Source organism: Mastigoproctus giganteus, chromosome 12 (genome assembly GCF_048544385.1).
Source record: "Mastigoproctus giganteus isolate SK-2022 chromosome 12, ASM4854438v1, whole genome shotgun sequence".
Classification (NCBI taxonomy): Eukaryota; Metazoa; Arthropoda; class Arachnida; order Uropygi; family Thelyphonidae; genus Mastigoproctus; species Mastigoproctus giganteus.
Genome location: NC_143586.1, coordinates 165,951,664 through 165,969,134, shown reverse-complemented (window position 1 = coordinate 165,969,134; position 17,471 = coordinate 165,951,664). Strand labels below are relative to the sequence as shown.

Genomic DNA, 17,471 nt, shown 5'->3' with positions numbered 1-17,471 from the left:
AGAGACAATAATTTTGAATATCTTATTTTTTACCTTCTTTGGCTCTATTCCATTCTATTAAATTCATCTTTCTCTCTCTGTCGTTCTCCCAAATCTGCTAATTACTCTGAATTCTTTGACTTCTGTCTTTGAAACTCGACTTTCTCCAGTCAAACTTTCCCAACATTGAGCCCTCGTGAGCAACATCGTTTGTAGCATCGCTGTCCTCCCAACACCGGGTGGAAAAGACCTGAGTTCGAATTCCGTCGATTACGGGAGGAATTTTTATGGGTCTTTTTCACAACGTAGCTGAGTTAGTCAGTCTCAGGCGAGATTTTTTTTTCTCCCGGAAACTCGAGTTTTTCGTCCAGAAAATGGAAAATCGACCTCAGAACACACGCAGTTTACAGACAATATACACGGAGCAACATGGCCTTAGTTGCCAATGCTCTTAAAACCCAACCAACAACAACCCAACAGTCAGGTAATTTTCCAAGGCTATATCAATGTTCACTGGCTTCCATTTTCTTTACATGGAAACAGCTGTTCGAGATGTTGAGGCTTTTGTAGTTATAGTGGCCTTGCACAGATAATTCATTTACGTACCAGAATACATGACAGTCCTAACCATACACCCAAAGTTCTCGATCTTTTTTTTTACGAACAACCATTCAAAGTACACAGTCAAGGTGAGTGGTCCTCTTGGCACCTCTGATCAGCACCTTGGTGATGATTTATTCTCCAATCGATCCTTTCTCTCGTGGTTGTTCTCAGCCCCATGTTGTTTAGTACTACAAGAATGCAAAATGGGATAATCTGAGAGATTTCAGTTCTCCTTTTCATTGGTTGGGTTAATGTTTTAAATCTTCTGATATTTTGGTTTGTTACTCAGCTATGGACAAATTCAATGGAAAAGTTTTGCGAAACTCAAGCAGTCGCTCTTGACATTTTAAAGCTTTCGATCGTGTTTGCCATAAAGGTCTTCTTAACAAGCTTCCATCGTACAGATTGCCTACTTTTTTCCAATTGAGTGTACAGTTTTCTTCCTGACCGCTACGCTACCTGCGGGTGATGGTAGATGGTTCTCTATCTTCGAGCTCTCCACTAATGCTGGTGTTCCCCAAGGTTCAGTTCTTTCTTCCATTCTTTTCCTCTTGTGTAGTTATAACCTTCTTCCACTGACTGGAAATCCAATCCATATAGCACATTTCACTTTCCATGGGTTAACAAATCTTGCCCTGCACAAACAGCTTCAACGTCTGCAGTGTACACCACTAATTCCGCAAATGTTGATCTCAAGGTAATTTTCCAATTGGGTAAAGATAACTTAGTTAATTTCAATTCTTCTAATCTCGGCCCTGGTTTATATCTCGCAAAAAGGTGTGTACATTGCTGTGCTTATCTTCAATGACAATTAAGTTTCCAGAAAAGAGCACATGTCTCTATTAAGAATTACCCTGACTTCTAATATTACTTAGCATAAGCACATCATTAATATTTCTTCCTCTGCATCTTAAAATTGGGTTTTCTCTTTTACTCTCAGCTTTACTTTTCTTCTAAGCATTTACCAGGTGATTATACCCTCGTGAGTATAATCACCGTCCTCCCCACATCGGGTGCGAAAGTTCTGAGTTCGAATCCCGTCAATGACGCGATGAATTTTTATGGACCCTTTTCACGACGTGGCTGGGTTAGTCGGTCTCGGGCGAAGGTAGCACTGTTTTTCCTCCCAGAAACTCGGGAGGAAAGCCCATGCTACCTTCGCCTTAGAGGAGGAGGTTCAAGGAGCACCACTGTCCATCTAAGTCGCTGATGCTTCAAAAACCCTACCACAACCTACCAACTAAAGAAACAGACAACTGTCCACTCTGTACAAATCTCGAATCCGCCGTGTCTTGGAACATTGCTCCTGGATCTGGCTGGGTGGTGTACCCGAAACCTCTGTCAGGCTTTTGGACTCCATTCAAAAGATGGCACTCAGATTAATTAATGACCCATCTCTTACAAAGTCTCTCCACTCCCTATCTCATAGAAGTTCTCTTTCTGCTGCATGCCTTTTCTATAAATATAGCAACAGTGCACTGTTCTTTGAGTTGGCTTCTGTAAGAAACATTCATTTACTGTTCAACTTCAAACTGACAGAACTGACTTTTCTTCTTCCTCATTTATCTCTTAAACTTCAGCTTTCTGAAACAACCTTCCTTCATATATGTTTCCTGAAATTCAAGTGTAATATCGTCTTTGTCCCCTCAACCTTCTACCCACGCACTGTACTAGGGTATTTGAACGTATTACACTAAGTACTATAGGTTTTAATACCTTTCGTGATTGGGGTAGCATCTCCAAAGGAATTCTGGAAATTTCTTCAAGAATTCGTTGTTTCTTTCTTTCTTTCTTTCAGCTCTTCAACGTTGCGTGGGCCATGAGAAAATGCCGTTATGCTGAAAGCACGTTGTGCACCATGCCACTGTCCCATGATTACTAAATGGTTTGATGGGAACAAGAATATTTCTGGTGACGAAATCCTCCCTACCACATCGCTACTCAGAAAACTGGGTTTTAAAATCGCTCGTTTCCCTGCACTCATCTTGTTTGTGGTTACTCAAAAATATGAGAATCGTGAGTTATCTTTGTTCCATTAAATTATGATTAACGTTCCTAATTAGACCGCGATTTGGAATGGTAATCGATAAACCAATTTCATGAGCATTAATCAATGCAATATGAAGAAGTTCTCAGTTTTTAAACGCTGCTGTAATTAACTAACTTTAAAATAGGTGCATTGTCATTTTTAAAATGGGGATTTTTATTACGGTTTAATTCCGATTATAATCTAAGATTAAAAACATGGGGTACATGACTAATAAAACTTTGTTATTAGGTATTTTAAATGTCCAGATCGTTAATAATTGCAGTTAATAAAAACAAATAATGAATGCGAATTTAAAAAAAAAAAATTTTTTTACTATATTTAGATTATAATGAAAAGAATTTCCTTCATTGCATAGATTTGGTCAGATTGATTAGCTGAATTACAAATGAAATATAAATTTAAATGTCCAGATCGTTAATAATTGCAGTTAATAAAAACAAATAATGAATGCGAATTTAAAAAAAAAAATTTTTTTACTATATTTAGATTATAATGAAAAGAATTTCCTTCATTGCATAGATTTGGTCAGATTGATTAGCTGAATTACAAATGAAATATAAATTGACAATAGGATCTTTAAAAAATTCTCAGAAATATAAAAAAAATTTTAAATATTCTATAAAAATGCATTGTTGGTCATTTTAAATGCCCTGAAAATTAGTAAAGTAATGCGAAAAATTTCTAGTATTGGCTTGGCTTTGCTCTTAAAAAATCTGAAATTTCATTAGCATTAACCAATATGAAAAAGTCCTGAGTGTTTTACTCTACTAGAAAGAGAAATTGCTTCTGTAATCTAGTGCTGTAAATAAACTTTTGTATTGAAAATCAACGCCACTGATTGGCTTTTACTTGGTTTCCCGAAGTGAACCTTAATGTGAAGACAAACAGGTCAAAACAGAAAATTCTACGAAATGGAACGTCATTAAAAATATATCGTATTTTTAGTAATCGAGTATGTACAATGACATTGCCGATACATGTGAAGAACCGGAAAGGATTTTCTGTGCATATCAAACAATTGTAAGAAGGTTGAGTTGTTGACTGGACATTTTACATTCTCTTCGTTTTTCTGATAGCTTCCATTTGTAACCAAGCGATGATAACAAGAACAAGACTAATGGCCATTTTTGAAAGCGATTTCAACCTGGCCAAACGTGGATGCTTCAAAAAATATGTAGTGAAAAACGTACGGTCATCGACTATTGGTTTCATCTGGAAGAGCATTAAGTAAAACACTCAAAATGTCTATATACAAATTGAAAATTCTTTCTCTCAAGTATGTATATATTATCTTGAGAACATTCACCTACCTCCGCTTCTTCTTCCTGTTCTGGTAGCTGGAAGCTCTGGCGCGGATACAGCTCCGTCGCTGTCCTCTTGGGAGTCATAAGGCAGAGAGGTCTTCTCAAAACGGACCGACTGTCGGTGCCTGCGGTGGTCAGGGTAGGAGGTACGGGCCCGTGGCAGTGAATTGCTTCGGCCGTGGCCGTAGCTGCGAGGTGTGGCCGCGCGGCCCAGACTCCGCTGGCGGGCGAGCAGGAACTCTCTGGTGCCGCCGGACTGGACCTCGGTGTCGGAGGAACTCTCGATCACCGACCTCCGCCGCAGTATACCGACATTTCTGGAATCGTCATACCGCCGTAGTCGACCTCTGTGTTGCATAGTTGGTGGAACCCGAAAGCTGCGACGGAAGCTCCTAGAAGTGTACCTGTCGTAGGCTTCTTCGGCGGTGGGAATCCGCTGCTCGCTCTCTGCACGCAACATGCCTGTTGACCTCCTTATGGAGGTCCCGTGTTCGTCCCAGTAGCGATGACGAGAAGTTGAACTTCTTTCTGCGCGAGGATACATAAGCGTGTGCGATGGGTAGTGGGTCCTTCGACTCTCTCCTGGCCGTCCCGAATAGAAAGTGTGGACTTGTTCTGCCAGACTTTCCAAAGTTTTTGGATATCTCTGAGGTTTCGGCTGCCTCGTCACTACCATTGGCCTGTGAGGGTGGCGCTCGGGTTTCCTCTTCCATGCCTCTTCTTCCATTCTAGCAACTGTTTCGTGCATTTTCGCAGCCCGAGGTTGCGAATTGTAGTAGAGACACTGGTCCTCGTGAACGTACGGTTCTCGGTCATCGAGGGCTACCGCCACGGCAGGAACATCAGCGGGAAGACCTTTGGTCCTGGCACGAAGTAAAACGCCATTTTCACTATTGCTGTTACTTTCTTCAAGTTCTTCCTTTACCTCCTTCTTAAATACTACTACAGGAGGTCGAACTTCGGCACTCTTTCGGGCTGCCAGCTCTCGTAACTTCCCACCACATATCCGTGATCGGATGGTCAATACCAGCCTGCGCGGAATCGACATGATTATGACCACATCATCGAGACTCATGTGCCTAACGTCAACGAGATTCACAGCCATAATTTCATCTCCAACTTTAAGCATTCCACTGTTATAGACGGCACTCTCGAGAGCGATTCTCGAGATAAAAACCCCTTCTGTTGCCCGTAGCCCGTCCCCTTCCCTTATGTACAACCCTAACGTTTGTCCTGGTCTTTTGATTATCTCAACAAATTGCACGATATGAGTACTGTCCGCCGCAGCCAAGTACTTTCGATATGCTTCCGCTCCTGCCCGCCCCAGAGTGCAGGGGTCGAGCAGATGAATTATCATTTCTCCCCTTTTCTCCGCCGCCTCCAGATGGGCCGCTGTTGTGGCATCGAAGTCATTTTCTACGGCTTCGATTTGACGGAAAATTTCTGTGGAGATTCCGCTTACTTTCCGGAAGTCGCTCTGGATCACCATTTCCGGCATCTGTCCATGAGGTATTCTGGGACGGGACGGTCCGGCCCTTCTGATTCCTTCTTCGGCCTGAGATTCCAAAGCTTCCCTTGATTCCTAAGGAATAAAGGAAAAAGGTAACAATGGAATGAGGTGTGAAGTTTATATCAACTTCTCTCATCAATTCTGTTCGTATTGTTAAAAAATTAAGAACGGATATTCACAGAAAGCTCAAAAACTATTGTTATCCTATTGCAAAAAAAAAGAGAGTACAGTAAGTATGTACTTTAATAAGATATTTGTGGGCACTGAATTCCAGTGTGGAAGACACAATATCTTAGAAAAATTCTTATGATAATTCACAAAATAAATAAATAGAGCTCTGACAGTGTCAAGCTGCAGAGGAATATAACGTGGATAAAGTTGTAACCACAAACGTATCAATTAATTTTCATAATATCAAATAAAATATCGAAAATTAGTCTGCAAAGAACGGGCTACACTGATTTTTCTTATTCCTATTTATTTATATTCAATATCATCAGCCAAGACTGTCCATAAGAGCGGTCGCTGTGTTTCAAAAGTGAGTGGTTTCATCGTACAAGCGCCAAAAAATACTGAAACAGGTCAGGATGGTGGTGGTGGTGGTGGTGGTGGTAGGCGAACTTCAGGTGGGTTCTTAGAGTCTCCTTTTTTTAATGGCTTCAACGCAAATGCTTAAAAGTGCCTATTGCTTCGCCATGTCTATCCTTCCACATGAAACAACTCGATCCCAGTGGATGGATTTTCATAAAATTTTATATTCATGAAAATTTCTTGATTTCATGAACCAGGATTTAAATTGAATAAAAATCGGACAGTTAAAAATTCAGCAGTTATTTATTTCTGTTTTCATAACGCGCATATTATCCATATACTGTACAGCAGTGGTTCCCAACGATTCCCATTGGGAACCACTGCTATTGGAACCTCGGCATATTGGTGTGCCACGACCCTTTTCAAGTGTTATTATTATTATTATTATATTATTTCTTCCAGATTGGGGGATTCCACTTAGTGACGGGTATTGCTACCAAAAGGTAGAGGTCGAGGAACTCTCTGACTATCCTACAGGTGTTCAGAATTGCGACTTTCTGGAGTTCCTTGTAGGTGTTCTCTGGGAGACCTATTGCTACTAAGTTGCTATGTAGGGTCTTTGGCACCATACCTGTGGTTGACACGATGATCGGGATGGTCGTTACTTCTTGCATATACCACATCTCCTTGACCTCATGTCTTAGGTTCGTGTACTTCCTAATTTTTTCCTCGTTGGTTTTCTGGACATTTTCTGGACATCCAGTGTTGGGCACTGCAATGTCATACAGGTATGTAGCCTTTTCCATCTTGTCCACAAGGGTTATGTCTGGTCTGTTGTGCGGGAGGTCTTATCCGTTATTATGGCGCAGTCCCAATGCAGCTTGTGGGTTGGGGTCTCTAGTACTCCCTGGGATTCGTACTTGTAGTATGGTAAACTTTGTTTGGTCAACTGGTAAATTATTATTATTATTATTATTATTATCAGTTTATTAATCAGACATCCCTGTACAGAAGTTATCTAGGAGGGTGGATCATACATACATCGATATGCCGCGAAATTAGGAAAAAGTCCATTGAGTTCGATGGCAAAGCTATTTCGGTGTCCCGTTAATATTCGTCTTTTAACTTAAAGTGTGACTTCAGTTACAAAACATTGGGAGCCACTGCACATTGTTTGTTGCAGTGCCGGAATTTCAGGATTGATGGACAACATGGTGGATGCGTAGAAAAGGAAAGTTCTCGGTTTAAGAGCTGCGATTACTAAAGTGGCTGTTTTAAGAAGGAAAGTGTTTTTTTTTTTTTTTTTTTTTTCTATCTAGGAGGAAATAAACAATTATTTCGAGTTACGTGACTGAAAATAAAATAATTTCTTGTATATATTAATTAATTCATTAGTAATTAAGTAGTAAAAAGTTAATAAGCAGTTAATGAGCGAATGAATAGAATTGCAATTATATATATTTATTAGTTATATTATTTAGTAATTGAAGAAAAAGTTAATGAATTATTTAGGTTTCATGTGTATTAATTTAGAAAATGGAAAAATTCACTTAATTTAAGAAACAACGGAACCTTCCCTGAAATATTACGCAATACTTACGCTATCTACGAGTACCTTGTTTTCTTTTCTTTTTTTTTTTTTAAAGAAGCAAACCACCCTTTTTGCAAGTATTCCAAAATGATACGCGGAAAAGTTTACAACTGACAACTACTCAGAATAATGTGGGGAAGCGGAATTTTTTTTTTTTTTCTTTTGCTGTTCTTTTGGAGTTTGGTCCGAGGCAGTTTTGACCATGATGCTTCGAGCTACCTGTATCTGTAAGTTGCGCGTATTTTGTGGTCGTTTTTCTTGGTGAAAACTCAGAGTTTCTTGGAGGTGAGAAAATCCTTTCCAGAGACCTACCGAGTCGGTCACTGTGTGAAAAACCTCAAAAGTTGCTCCAGCCCTAATAGAAAGTATTTCTGAATTTTGGCTGGCAACGAAAATTGAATCCGTCCTTTTACAAACGGTGAGAAAGAGAGAGACATTGCGCTTCCCGCGAGGAATAGGTAAGTGGAGTGATAAGCAAAAGAACTGAAGAAAGTAGTCCCCTTCCTCTCAAATGAGCATACGCTCCTTTAGACCATTTTGTGAATCATCCTGTTTGAGGGTATGTATAATCTTAATTTTTTATTTTCAAAGGATCGGAAAATGTTCCAGATTGTAGAGACTTATTGAGCAATTGAAGAAATTGCTGGAGCTCAGCCTAACATTCCTTAACAAATAAAGAAGTAATACTATCGAGGCCAGGAGAAGAGTAGGATTTTATGTTTTGATTGTTTTTTTTTTATGTCATGTTCTGAGATAGACATAATTGAGCGTGGCATAAGTGTATTCACTGTATGGGGTGATCATTCATTTTGGAATTAGTAGAGCTAGAACTAGTTTTAAAGAAGTCTGCGAATAACTTCTGAGGCCATTCAGAGTAAAAATTGCTATTTCAGCATGGGTCGAAATGACGTAGCTGCCCAACCGATTGTAAGCGGTTGGGCAGCTACGTCATTTCGAATTTCGAAAAATGGCTATAGGGTTTCGAATGGTAAAATATAACAAAAATAATTTCAGAAATAAATAAATAAAGGTAAGCAAACACGTACTAGAATGAAGAAACACTTACTTGATGTGTATGTCTACTTATTCTTATTTATTTTTTCATTAATTATTATTTTTTTATTTTTTTTACCATTCAAAACTCCATATCCATTTTTAAAATTCAATCATCCAATCACCAGATTGTATACATATGAAATACATTTTTTTTTTTCAATTTGAAATGGCCTGAGAAATCACAACCTGAAGTTAAGACTGTTGGTTGTTTTGGTGGTATTGGCATATCGAAAACGGAGATCAAAATGTGCCACTGAAGTTAAGCACATTCTTCATGATTACCTGTGTATTTTGTGTGTGTGTGTGTGTATTATTATTATTTTTTTAATCAACCGACTCGGTCACCGTGATTAAAAACCTCACCAAGTTCCTCTGTCCCCGGTGGGCTGAGAAATTTGGTAGGTAGGTAGCTCTTTCCATATACTGTGGAAGAATCTTTAATGTAAGAAATTAGGAACGAATAATGTGCAAAATGCACGCCAAACAATAGATCTCTGCTTTATAAGCTGCATATTAAAAGACGAAGCTGAATATATAACTGCTATATGATTAAATGAAACTGTACGTGTAATGAAGAAATGATAGCATTTGTAACTCAGAACGAAATTATCCCCAAGTGCCTCGTTTTCTGCATTGCACTGCATTGTTTCCTAGTTTTGAAGGATTTTGGAACTCTCTAGCAATAATTTACTCAAATTTAATGCAAATATACAGCGCAGTGGGAATTACCAAAATCATTCAATTCTTTCCCCTTCTGTCACCTAACTATAAAATAAAGTCTGCATTTTTTCCCTTTAACACTGACACCAGACATATTCAGCCATTGAACTCAGACGTTAACAATTGGAACTAGTTACGAAAGAATAGGTTCTAAATACTACTGTATTTACATAAACCTAGTTACTTTGAATAATACTTAAGAATTAAAAAAAAAACCGAGCAGTTTCTTAACAGTTGAGGTTACTACGTATTAGCAAAACAAATCGCGAAAGATGAAGAGAGTCCCCAACTCGTCATACATAGCTCGCTTTACGATCCTGCAGTTAGATGACCGCTCATACAGTACTTGCAATACACTGCATTTATAAACTGTTCGGTTGCATTTTAGAAGCATCAACAGCTTAGGCTACACTAAGTCTATATAATATGTCCCTATATTTTGTGTGTTCGGTGGTCGATTTGCTGTTTTCTGGACGGAAAACCAGAGTTTCCGAAATTAAAAAGTTTCCGAAATCGACATTCACACATGAGGAGTTATTCAGCGAGGGGAATGCCAGAGGTGTATTCAACTCTGGCAGTAAGCTAGAGAATCTTGTAATAACTGAGAGTAAAGTGAAGGAGAAATTGTTGAAGGTAAATACAAGAAAGGCACCTGGGGTGGATGGGATCTATCCAGTTATATTAAAGGAGGCAGCAAAGGAAGTAAGCAAACCCTTAGCCATAATTATGAGAGCTTCCTTGGACTCAGGGGAAGTACCCATGGACTGGAGATGTGCAAATTTGACCCCAATTCACAAAGGAGGATCAAAGGGCGACACACGTAATTATAGACCTGCTAGTTTAACTTCTGTTCCTGGAATATTAATGGAGGTACTGGTTAAAGAAGCACTGCAGGATCATCTAGACAAGACTTCAGTTATAGCTCAGACACAGCATGGTTTTGTTGAGGGGAAGTCTTGCCTGACCAATTTGATTGGATACTATGATGCAGTCACAAAAGAACTGGATGCAGGGAATAACTTTGATATTATATACTTGGATCTTAGAAAGGCTTTTGATACTGTTGCACATGGAAGACTGCTGCACAAATTGGAGCAGTGTGGCATTGGAAGCAAATTGCTGCTATGGATAAAGGGGTGGTTGAGGGGGAGAAGACAGAGAGTGGTAATCAATGGACACTGCTCATCATGGACTAATGTTATTAGTGGAGTCCCTCAGGGTTCAGTATTGGGTCCATTATTGTTTTCTGTATTTATAAATGATATTGATGATGGTGTATCAAGCTTAATGTCCAAGTTTGCAGACGATACAAAGGTTGGCAGGGTTGTCAAGGACACTACTGACACTATGCTGCTGCAACAGGATCTGGAAAGGTTGAGCAGATGGGCTGAGAGGTGGCAAATGAAGTTTAACATTGACAAATGTAAAGTACTACATATGGGAAACAGCAACCCCAGAGCAACGTATCAACTCTGTGGTACTACATTGACAGTGGTAGAGAATGAAAGGGACATGGGGGTGGTTGTGCAGGCAGATATGAAGTTTTCTGAGCAGTGCAGACGGGCTGCAAGAGTAGCTCATGGTGTATTGTCGATAATATATAGGAATGTTTCTAGCAGGGATAAGGAGGTGATTATTCCCTTGTATAAGGCAATGGTCAGGCCACACCTAGAGTACTGTATACAGGTCTGGAGGCCTCATTTCAAGAAGGATGTAGAGATGCTGGAACGAGTACAGAGAAGGGCAACAAGATTAGTGAATGGAACAAAGGGTGCTCTTACGAAGAAAGGCTTAAGTTTTGCAAATTACAGTGTCTGGGGACTAGGCACCAGCGAGGTGATCTGATAGAGGTGTATAAAGCCTTGGATGGTTTGAGCATGCTCAATGCTGATGGGATTCTTCCTCTTGCTCAGAATAATCACCTGAGAGGGCATAAATTCAAATTGAGAAAAGACAGATGTAGGATAGACGTGAGGAAATTTGCCTTTAGCCAGCGGGTGGTTGGTTGGTGGAATAGACTTCCATCCCTTGTCGTGGAAGTTGATAGCCTAAATAAGTTTAAGGCTCAGCTGGACAGGTATTTCGAACGAACAGAGGGATGAAGTGGAATTGGTTATTTTTTTATTCATTTATTTATTTATTTATTATTATTTTTTTATTTTTATTTATTTATTTTTTTTTTGGCTGATGCTGCATAAGCTTGCTTTCTTGCATCAAATGCCTCTACTAATGCTAATGCTAAAAAACCACTCAACCTTCGCTTGAGCCCGACTAACTCGGCCACGTTGTGAAAATGACCCATAAAAATTCCTCAGGCATTGACGGGATTCGGACTCAGGTCTCTTTTACCCGGTGTGTGTAGGAAGATGATTATACTAACTGCATTCTACATTCACACGTGAGGAATTATTACAGTTTGAAAATGGAAGAAGGTTATCAAATTGTAGCAGTGTGCTTAATGATTTTGTAATAACTGAGAGCAAAGTGGAGGAGAAATTGTTGAAGTTAAACATAAGAAAGGCACCTGGGGTGGATGGGATCTATCCAGTTATATTAAAGGAGGCGGCAAAGCAACTAAGCAAACCCTTAGCCATAATTATGAGAGCATCCTTGGATTCAGGGGAGGTTCCCACGGACTGGAGATGTGCAAATGTATCCCCAATTCACAAAGGAGGTTCGAAGGGTGACACGAGTAATTACAGACCAGTTAGTTTAACTTCTGTTCCGGGTAAAATAATGGAGTCACTGGTTAAAGATGCATTGCAGGATCATCTAGACAAGACTGCAGCAATAATTAAGACACAGCATGGGTTTGTTAAGGGAAAGTCTTGTCTGACAAATTTGATTGGTTATTATGATGTGGTCACAAAGGAACTGGATGCAAAAAATAATTTTGATATCATATACTTGGATTTCAGGAAAGCTTTTGACACTGTTGCGCATGGAAGACTACTGTACAAATTGGAGCAGAATGGTATTAAGGGTAAGTTGCTACAATGGATAAAAGGATGGTTAAGTGGGAGAAGACAGAGGGTGGTAATCAATGGGTGCTGCTCTTCGTGGACTAATGTTATTAGTGGAGTCCCACAGGGTTCGGTGTTGGGTCCACTGTTGTTTTGTATATTTATCAATGATATTGATGAAGGTATATCAGGCTTAATGTCGAAGTTTGCAGATGACACGAAGGTTGGCAGGGTTGTTAATGACAGTAATGGCAGTGTGCTACTGCAACAGGATCTAGATAATTTGGGCAGATGGGCTAAGAAGTGGCAACTGAAGTTTAACCTTGACAAATGCAAAGTACTGCATATGGGTAGAAGTAACCCCAGAGAAACGTACCAACTGTGTGGTACTACACTTAAGGTGGTAGAAAATGAAAAAGACCTGGGAGTAATTGTGCAGTCAGATATGAAGTTTTCTGAGCAATGTAGACAGGCTGCTAGGGCAGGTCATGGGGTTTTGTCAATGATATATAGGAATTTTGCTAGCAGGGAAAAGGAGGTGATTGTCCCTCTGTATAAGGCAATGGTCAGGCCACGCCTTGAGTACTGCGTACAGGTCTGGAGGCCTCATTTTAGGAAGGATGTAGATTTGCTTAAGCGTGTACAGAGAAGAGCAACACGATTGGTGAGGGGAATGAAGGGATCCTCTTACCAAGAGAGGCTTAAGTTCTGCAAATTGCAGTGGCTGGAGACTAGGCACATGCGCGGTGATCTGATTGAGGTCTATAAGGCCTTGAATGGGTTGAGCACGCTGAATTCTGATGGTATCCTCCCACTTGTTCAGAATACGAACCTACGGGGACATAAGTTCAAATTAAGAAAGGATAGATGTAGAATAGATGTGCGGAAATTTGCCTTTAGCCAGCGGGTGGTTAATTGCTGGAACAAACTTCCCTCTGTCGTTGTGGAAGTTGATAGGTTAAATAAATTTAAGGAGGAACTGGACAGGCATTTGGAGGGTATGGTGTGATTTTTTTTTTTTTTTGGCTGATGCTGCATAAGCTCCTACACTTGCTTTCTTGCATCAAGTGCCACTACTACTACTACTACTGTGCTACTACGTGGGCCAACCTGGAATAACTCACTGGTGGAAACTACTCTGTTTCCACCGGAGTTCGGATTACTACAACTTCGATTTAAGAGGATTTTATAAATTCCTTCACTCATCGACGGAAATTGAACTCAGACCTCTGAAAGCGAGTCACAAGCGTCGAACCACTGTATTATCACAGTGGACAATGTGTTCTATTCTGGAAGCAACGGAAGCCTGTACGAAATGGAATACGTAGTTTGAATATGCTCATATGCATTTCTCCCTATGGTGATCTATGCAGCTGGAGCTTGGTTCCATAGGGTGGGGACAGCTAAATCTCAGGCCAAACTGGCCTCTCTTAAAGACTGACGTTGTTAATAATGTTACGTGTGTGCAGAACTGTCTCCACCTCAGCTTTACTTTACAGATTTTGGCAGGAATTCTCCCCCTTGATTATCATATGGTCTTTAGAGGACTCTGTTAGACATTAAAAGAAAAAATTCCTGCTAGTAACTCCTTTTCTCGGAGTTACCATCGATAATAGTAAAGACATACAGAAAGACAACGTTGTTGGAATGAATTAATAAATGAGTGGCAGGTTCGCTTGGACACTTCCTCCCGGGGAATTGTAACTAAGTTCTTCATACCAGATGTGACATTCCTGTTGAATAAAACAGTTTCGAAATGGTTTAACCTTGATCTATATGCTTCTATCATTATTATAGGACACGGATACCTTAATGACAAACTGTTTAAATTTTGATTATCGACAACAGATTGTTCTTCTTGTGGCGAAGTTTAAACCTGGAATCATGTGTTGTTCTCCTATCACTTGTATGAGCACTTTAGGAATATTCTTAAATCAGAAGTTTATAACTTCTCTCCGGGAAATGAGCCTAATCTACTAATCGATGTCTCCACTTTTCAGGCTTTACAGAACTTTGCTAAAAATGCGTTTGGGAGGAGAAGGAATATGGGTGTAAGACAGTTAACACCTAGAGCGACTTGGCAATAGCTTTGAGGCAATATCTGCCATCGCTTTTTTTTTTTTTTTTTTTTTTTTTTATGAGAACCCCAAACACGAGAGGTATTAGAACCTATAGTACTTAGGACCGTGCCTGGGTTGGAGGTTGAGAAGACGAAAGAAGATATTTGTTGATATTGGACTTGAACTCCTGTAGATTGTAATTTTCAGGAAATATGTATGAAGGAAGGTTCTTCCAGAAAACGGCAGTTGAATGAATAAATGAGGAAGATGAAAAGTTGGTTCTGTGGGTTTGACGTTGGACAGCAAATGGATGTTGGCTGGTGGCGGCACGTGTTCGGACTGTTTTGAAAGAGAAAGCGGGAATTATAGAAGCCAATTCAGAAGAACAGTGCCCATGGAAGTATCTGTAGAAGAGGCATGCAGCAGAAACAGTGCGTCTATGAGAAAGCGAGTGGAGAGACTCTGTTAGAGATGAATCATTAATGAACCTAACTGCCCTCTTCTGAATGGAATCAAGAAGCCTGAGAGAGGTTTGGGGGCACCACCCCAATGTGGGAACAATATTCCATGGCAGGACGGATTTGCGATTTATACAGAGTGAGCAGCTGTTTGGAAGAAAAGTAACGCCGAGAGCGAAAGAGAAAACCAAGTTTTTTAGATGCAGAGGAAGCAATATTTGTAATGTGCTTGTGCCAAGAGAGATTAGAAGTCAGGGTAATCCCCAAAAGAGATATATCATTTTGCCTAGAAATCGGAGTGTCACTAAAGATAAGCATAGGAGGAGAAGAATCCTTTTTGCGAGATATAAGACAAGACTGAGCTTTAGAAGGGTTGAAATCAACTAAGTTGTCTTTGCCCCACTGGAGAATTACCTGAAGATCGGCATTTAAGGAATTGGCAGCAGATTTTCGAGAACCTGAAGCTGATTGAGCTGGACAAGGTTTCTCAAAATGGAAAGTTGAATGCAATGTGCTATCATCGGCAAAACTATGGATAGAATTTCCAGTCAATGGAAGAAGGTCATTGATATTCAAGAGGAAAAGAGTGGGGGAAAGAACTGAACCTTGGGGGACACCGGCATTAGTGGAGAAGTTAGAAGACAGAGCGCCATCTACCATCACCCTCAGTGAGCGATCAGAGAGAAAACTGGATAACCAATTACTAAAAACAGTTGGCAAACCATAAGATGGAAGCTTGTTTAGAAGACCTTTAAGCCAAACACGATCGAAAGCCTTTGAGATGTCAAGAGCAACTACTTGTGTTTCACCGAACCTTTCCATTGAATTAGTCCATAAATGGGTAACATAAGGCAGAATTTCACCAGTGGATCGACACTGACGGAATCCATACTGGCGATCGTTGATCAGACGTAACGTTTCTAGGTAGTTTAAGAGTTGGCGGTTAATTGATTTCTCCATTACTTTAGAAAGAGTAGAAGTAATTGCAATGGGACGATAATTGGATGGGAGGGATTTGTCACCCTTTTTAGGAACTGGCTGGATATGAGCAAATTTCCAAGCAGAAGGAAAAACACCTTTGGAATAAGAAAGTGAAAAAAGGCGGCAAAGAATAGGAGTAAGTTCAGGAGCACAGGTTTTGAGAACAAGTGGAGAAATACCATCAGGACCTGGAGCTTTCTTAGCATCAAGATTCATCAAAATCCTGCTGATATCCTTTTAACGGAAGACCACAGGAGGCATTGAATGGAGCGTGTTAGGAATGGTGGGAGGTGTTTTACCAAGATCATTAATACATGAGCTGGAAGAAAAAGGGGATGCTAGCAGGTCAGCTTTATCCTTGGCTGAATTGACAACAGAACCATCTGGTTTGGACAGAGGTGGGAGCAGAGATGGGCAAAAGTTGCGGCCAATAGCTTTGGCAAGAGACCAGAATGCTCGGCTACCATTAGGGCAAGAAGCAAGTTTTCTACTCTTAGCCTGTTCAAACTCTAGTTTGGACTGATTAATAACTGCTTTACAATTGTTGCGAGCTTTGGTGTAGGCAGAAAATGAAACTGGAGAATTAGAAACAAGCCAATTACGATATGCAACATTCTTCTTTTGGACAGCCTTTGCACATTTATTGGAAAACCAAGGTTTAGATAAAGGACGAGATTTTAAAGTTGAGTGTGGGATAAAGGATTCCATTCCTGCAAGAATACTTTCACTGACACGATCTGAGCAAACGTTGACATCAGAAGTTTTGAAACAGTAATCAGACCAAGGAAAAGAAGAAAAGAAGTCTCGCAGGTCATCCCATTTTGCATTCTTGTAATGCCAAACAATACGAGGTTGGGAATAGCCATGAGATAAAGGTTCCATTGGAGAAGAGACAGTCACCAAGTTGTGATCTGAAGTGCCTAAAGGACCTCTCACTTCAACCTTGTACTTATAAGGGTTGTTTGTGAAAAAAAGATCAAGCGTATTGGCTGTATGATTGGCGGTATTCTTGTAGGTAAATGAACAATCTGTGCTAGGTCATTAGTAATTGCAAAAGCCTCAGCATCTTGACCTGCTGGGTCGGTGTGACTAGAAAACGGAAGCCAGCTGGAGTTGTGAACGTTAAAATCACCAAGGAAAATTACCTCACTGTTAGGAAAGCTGGACTGGAGAAAGTCAAGTTGCAAAGAGAGGAAGTCAAAGAGCTCCAAGTGATTAGTGGAGTTGGGAGAACGGTAGAGACAACAGATGAATTTTACACAATGAGGTAGAGAGATTTTAAGCCAGAGAAGATCAAAGAGAGGAGATTCCAAATTGCCAAGTCTTTGACAGGGAATATCAGAACGGACATATGCACAAGTACCACCTTTGAGGCGAAAGGAATCATACAGCAAATAATTTGGACATCTGAGATGAGCAGTAGTTGAATCAACTGATAACTGAGATTCAGTCAGAAAAAGTACATGGGGTTTGGAAGACTGCAAGTGGAAATGGACATAGTTGAGATTGGAATTGAGACCACGTATATTTGTGAAATGAATTAGGAAGTCCTTGGGAGGTTTAGATCTTTTCGCAGATAAGCTTGCTCTATTAGTTTGACAATTCATGGTGTATTCAATAGTAAGAAAAAGTGGGTGGGACATGCTGTATGAAGTAATGCAATTT

General features: G+C 40.1%; 1 protein-coding gene across 2 annotated transcripts in view; it reads right to left on the bottom strand.

Moving 5' to 3' along the window:
* The window catches only part of RhoGAP100F (Rho GTPase activating protein at 100F), a 271,546-nt gene that overhangs the window by 143,953 nt on the left and 110,122 nt on the right, over nucleotides 1-17,471 (bottom strand). For both annotated transcript variants that reach the window (XM_090386878.1, XM_090386879.1), the window contains exon 3: nucleotides 3,943-5,518. In XM_090386878.1, coding sequence (XP_090243004.1) covers nucleotides 3,943-5,518 — 1,576 coding nt within the window. The remainder of the gene's footprint in view (nucleotides 1-3,942; nucleotides 5,519-17,471) is intronic.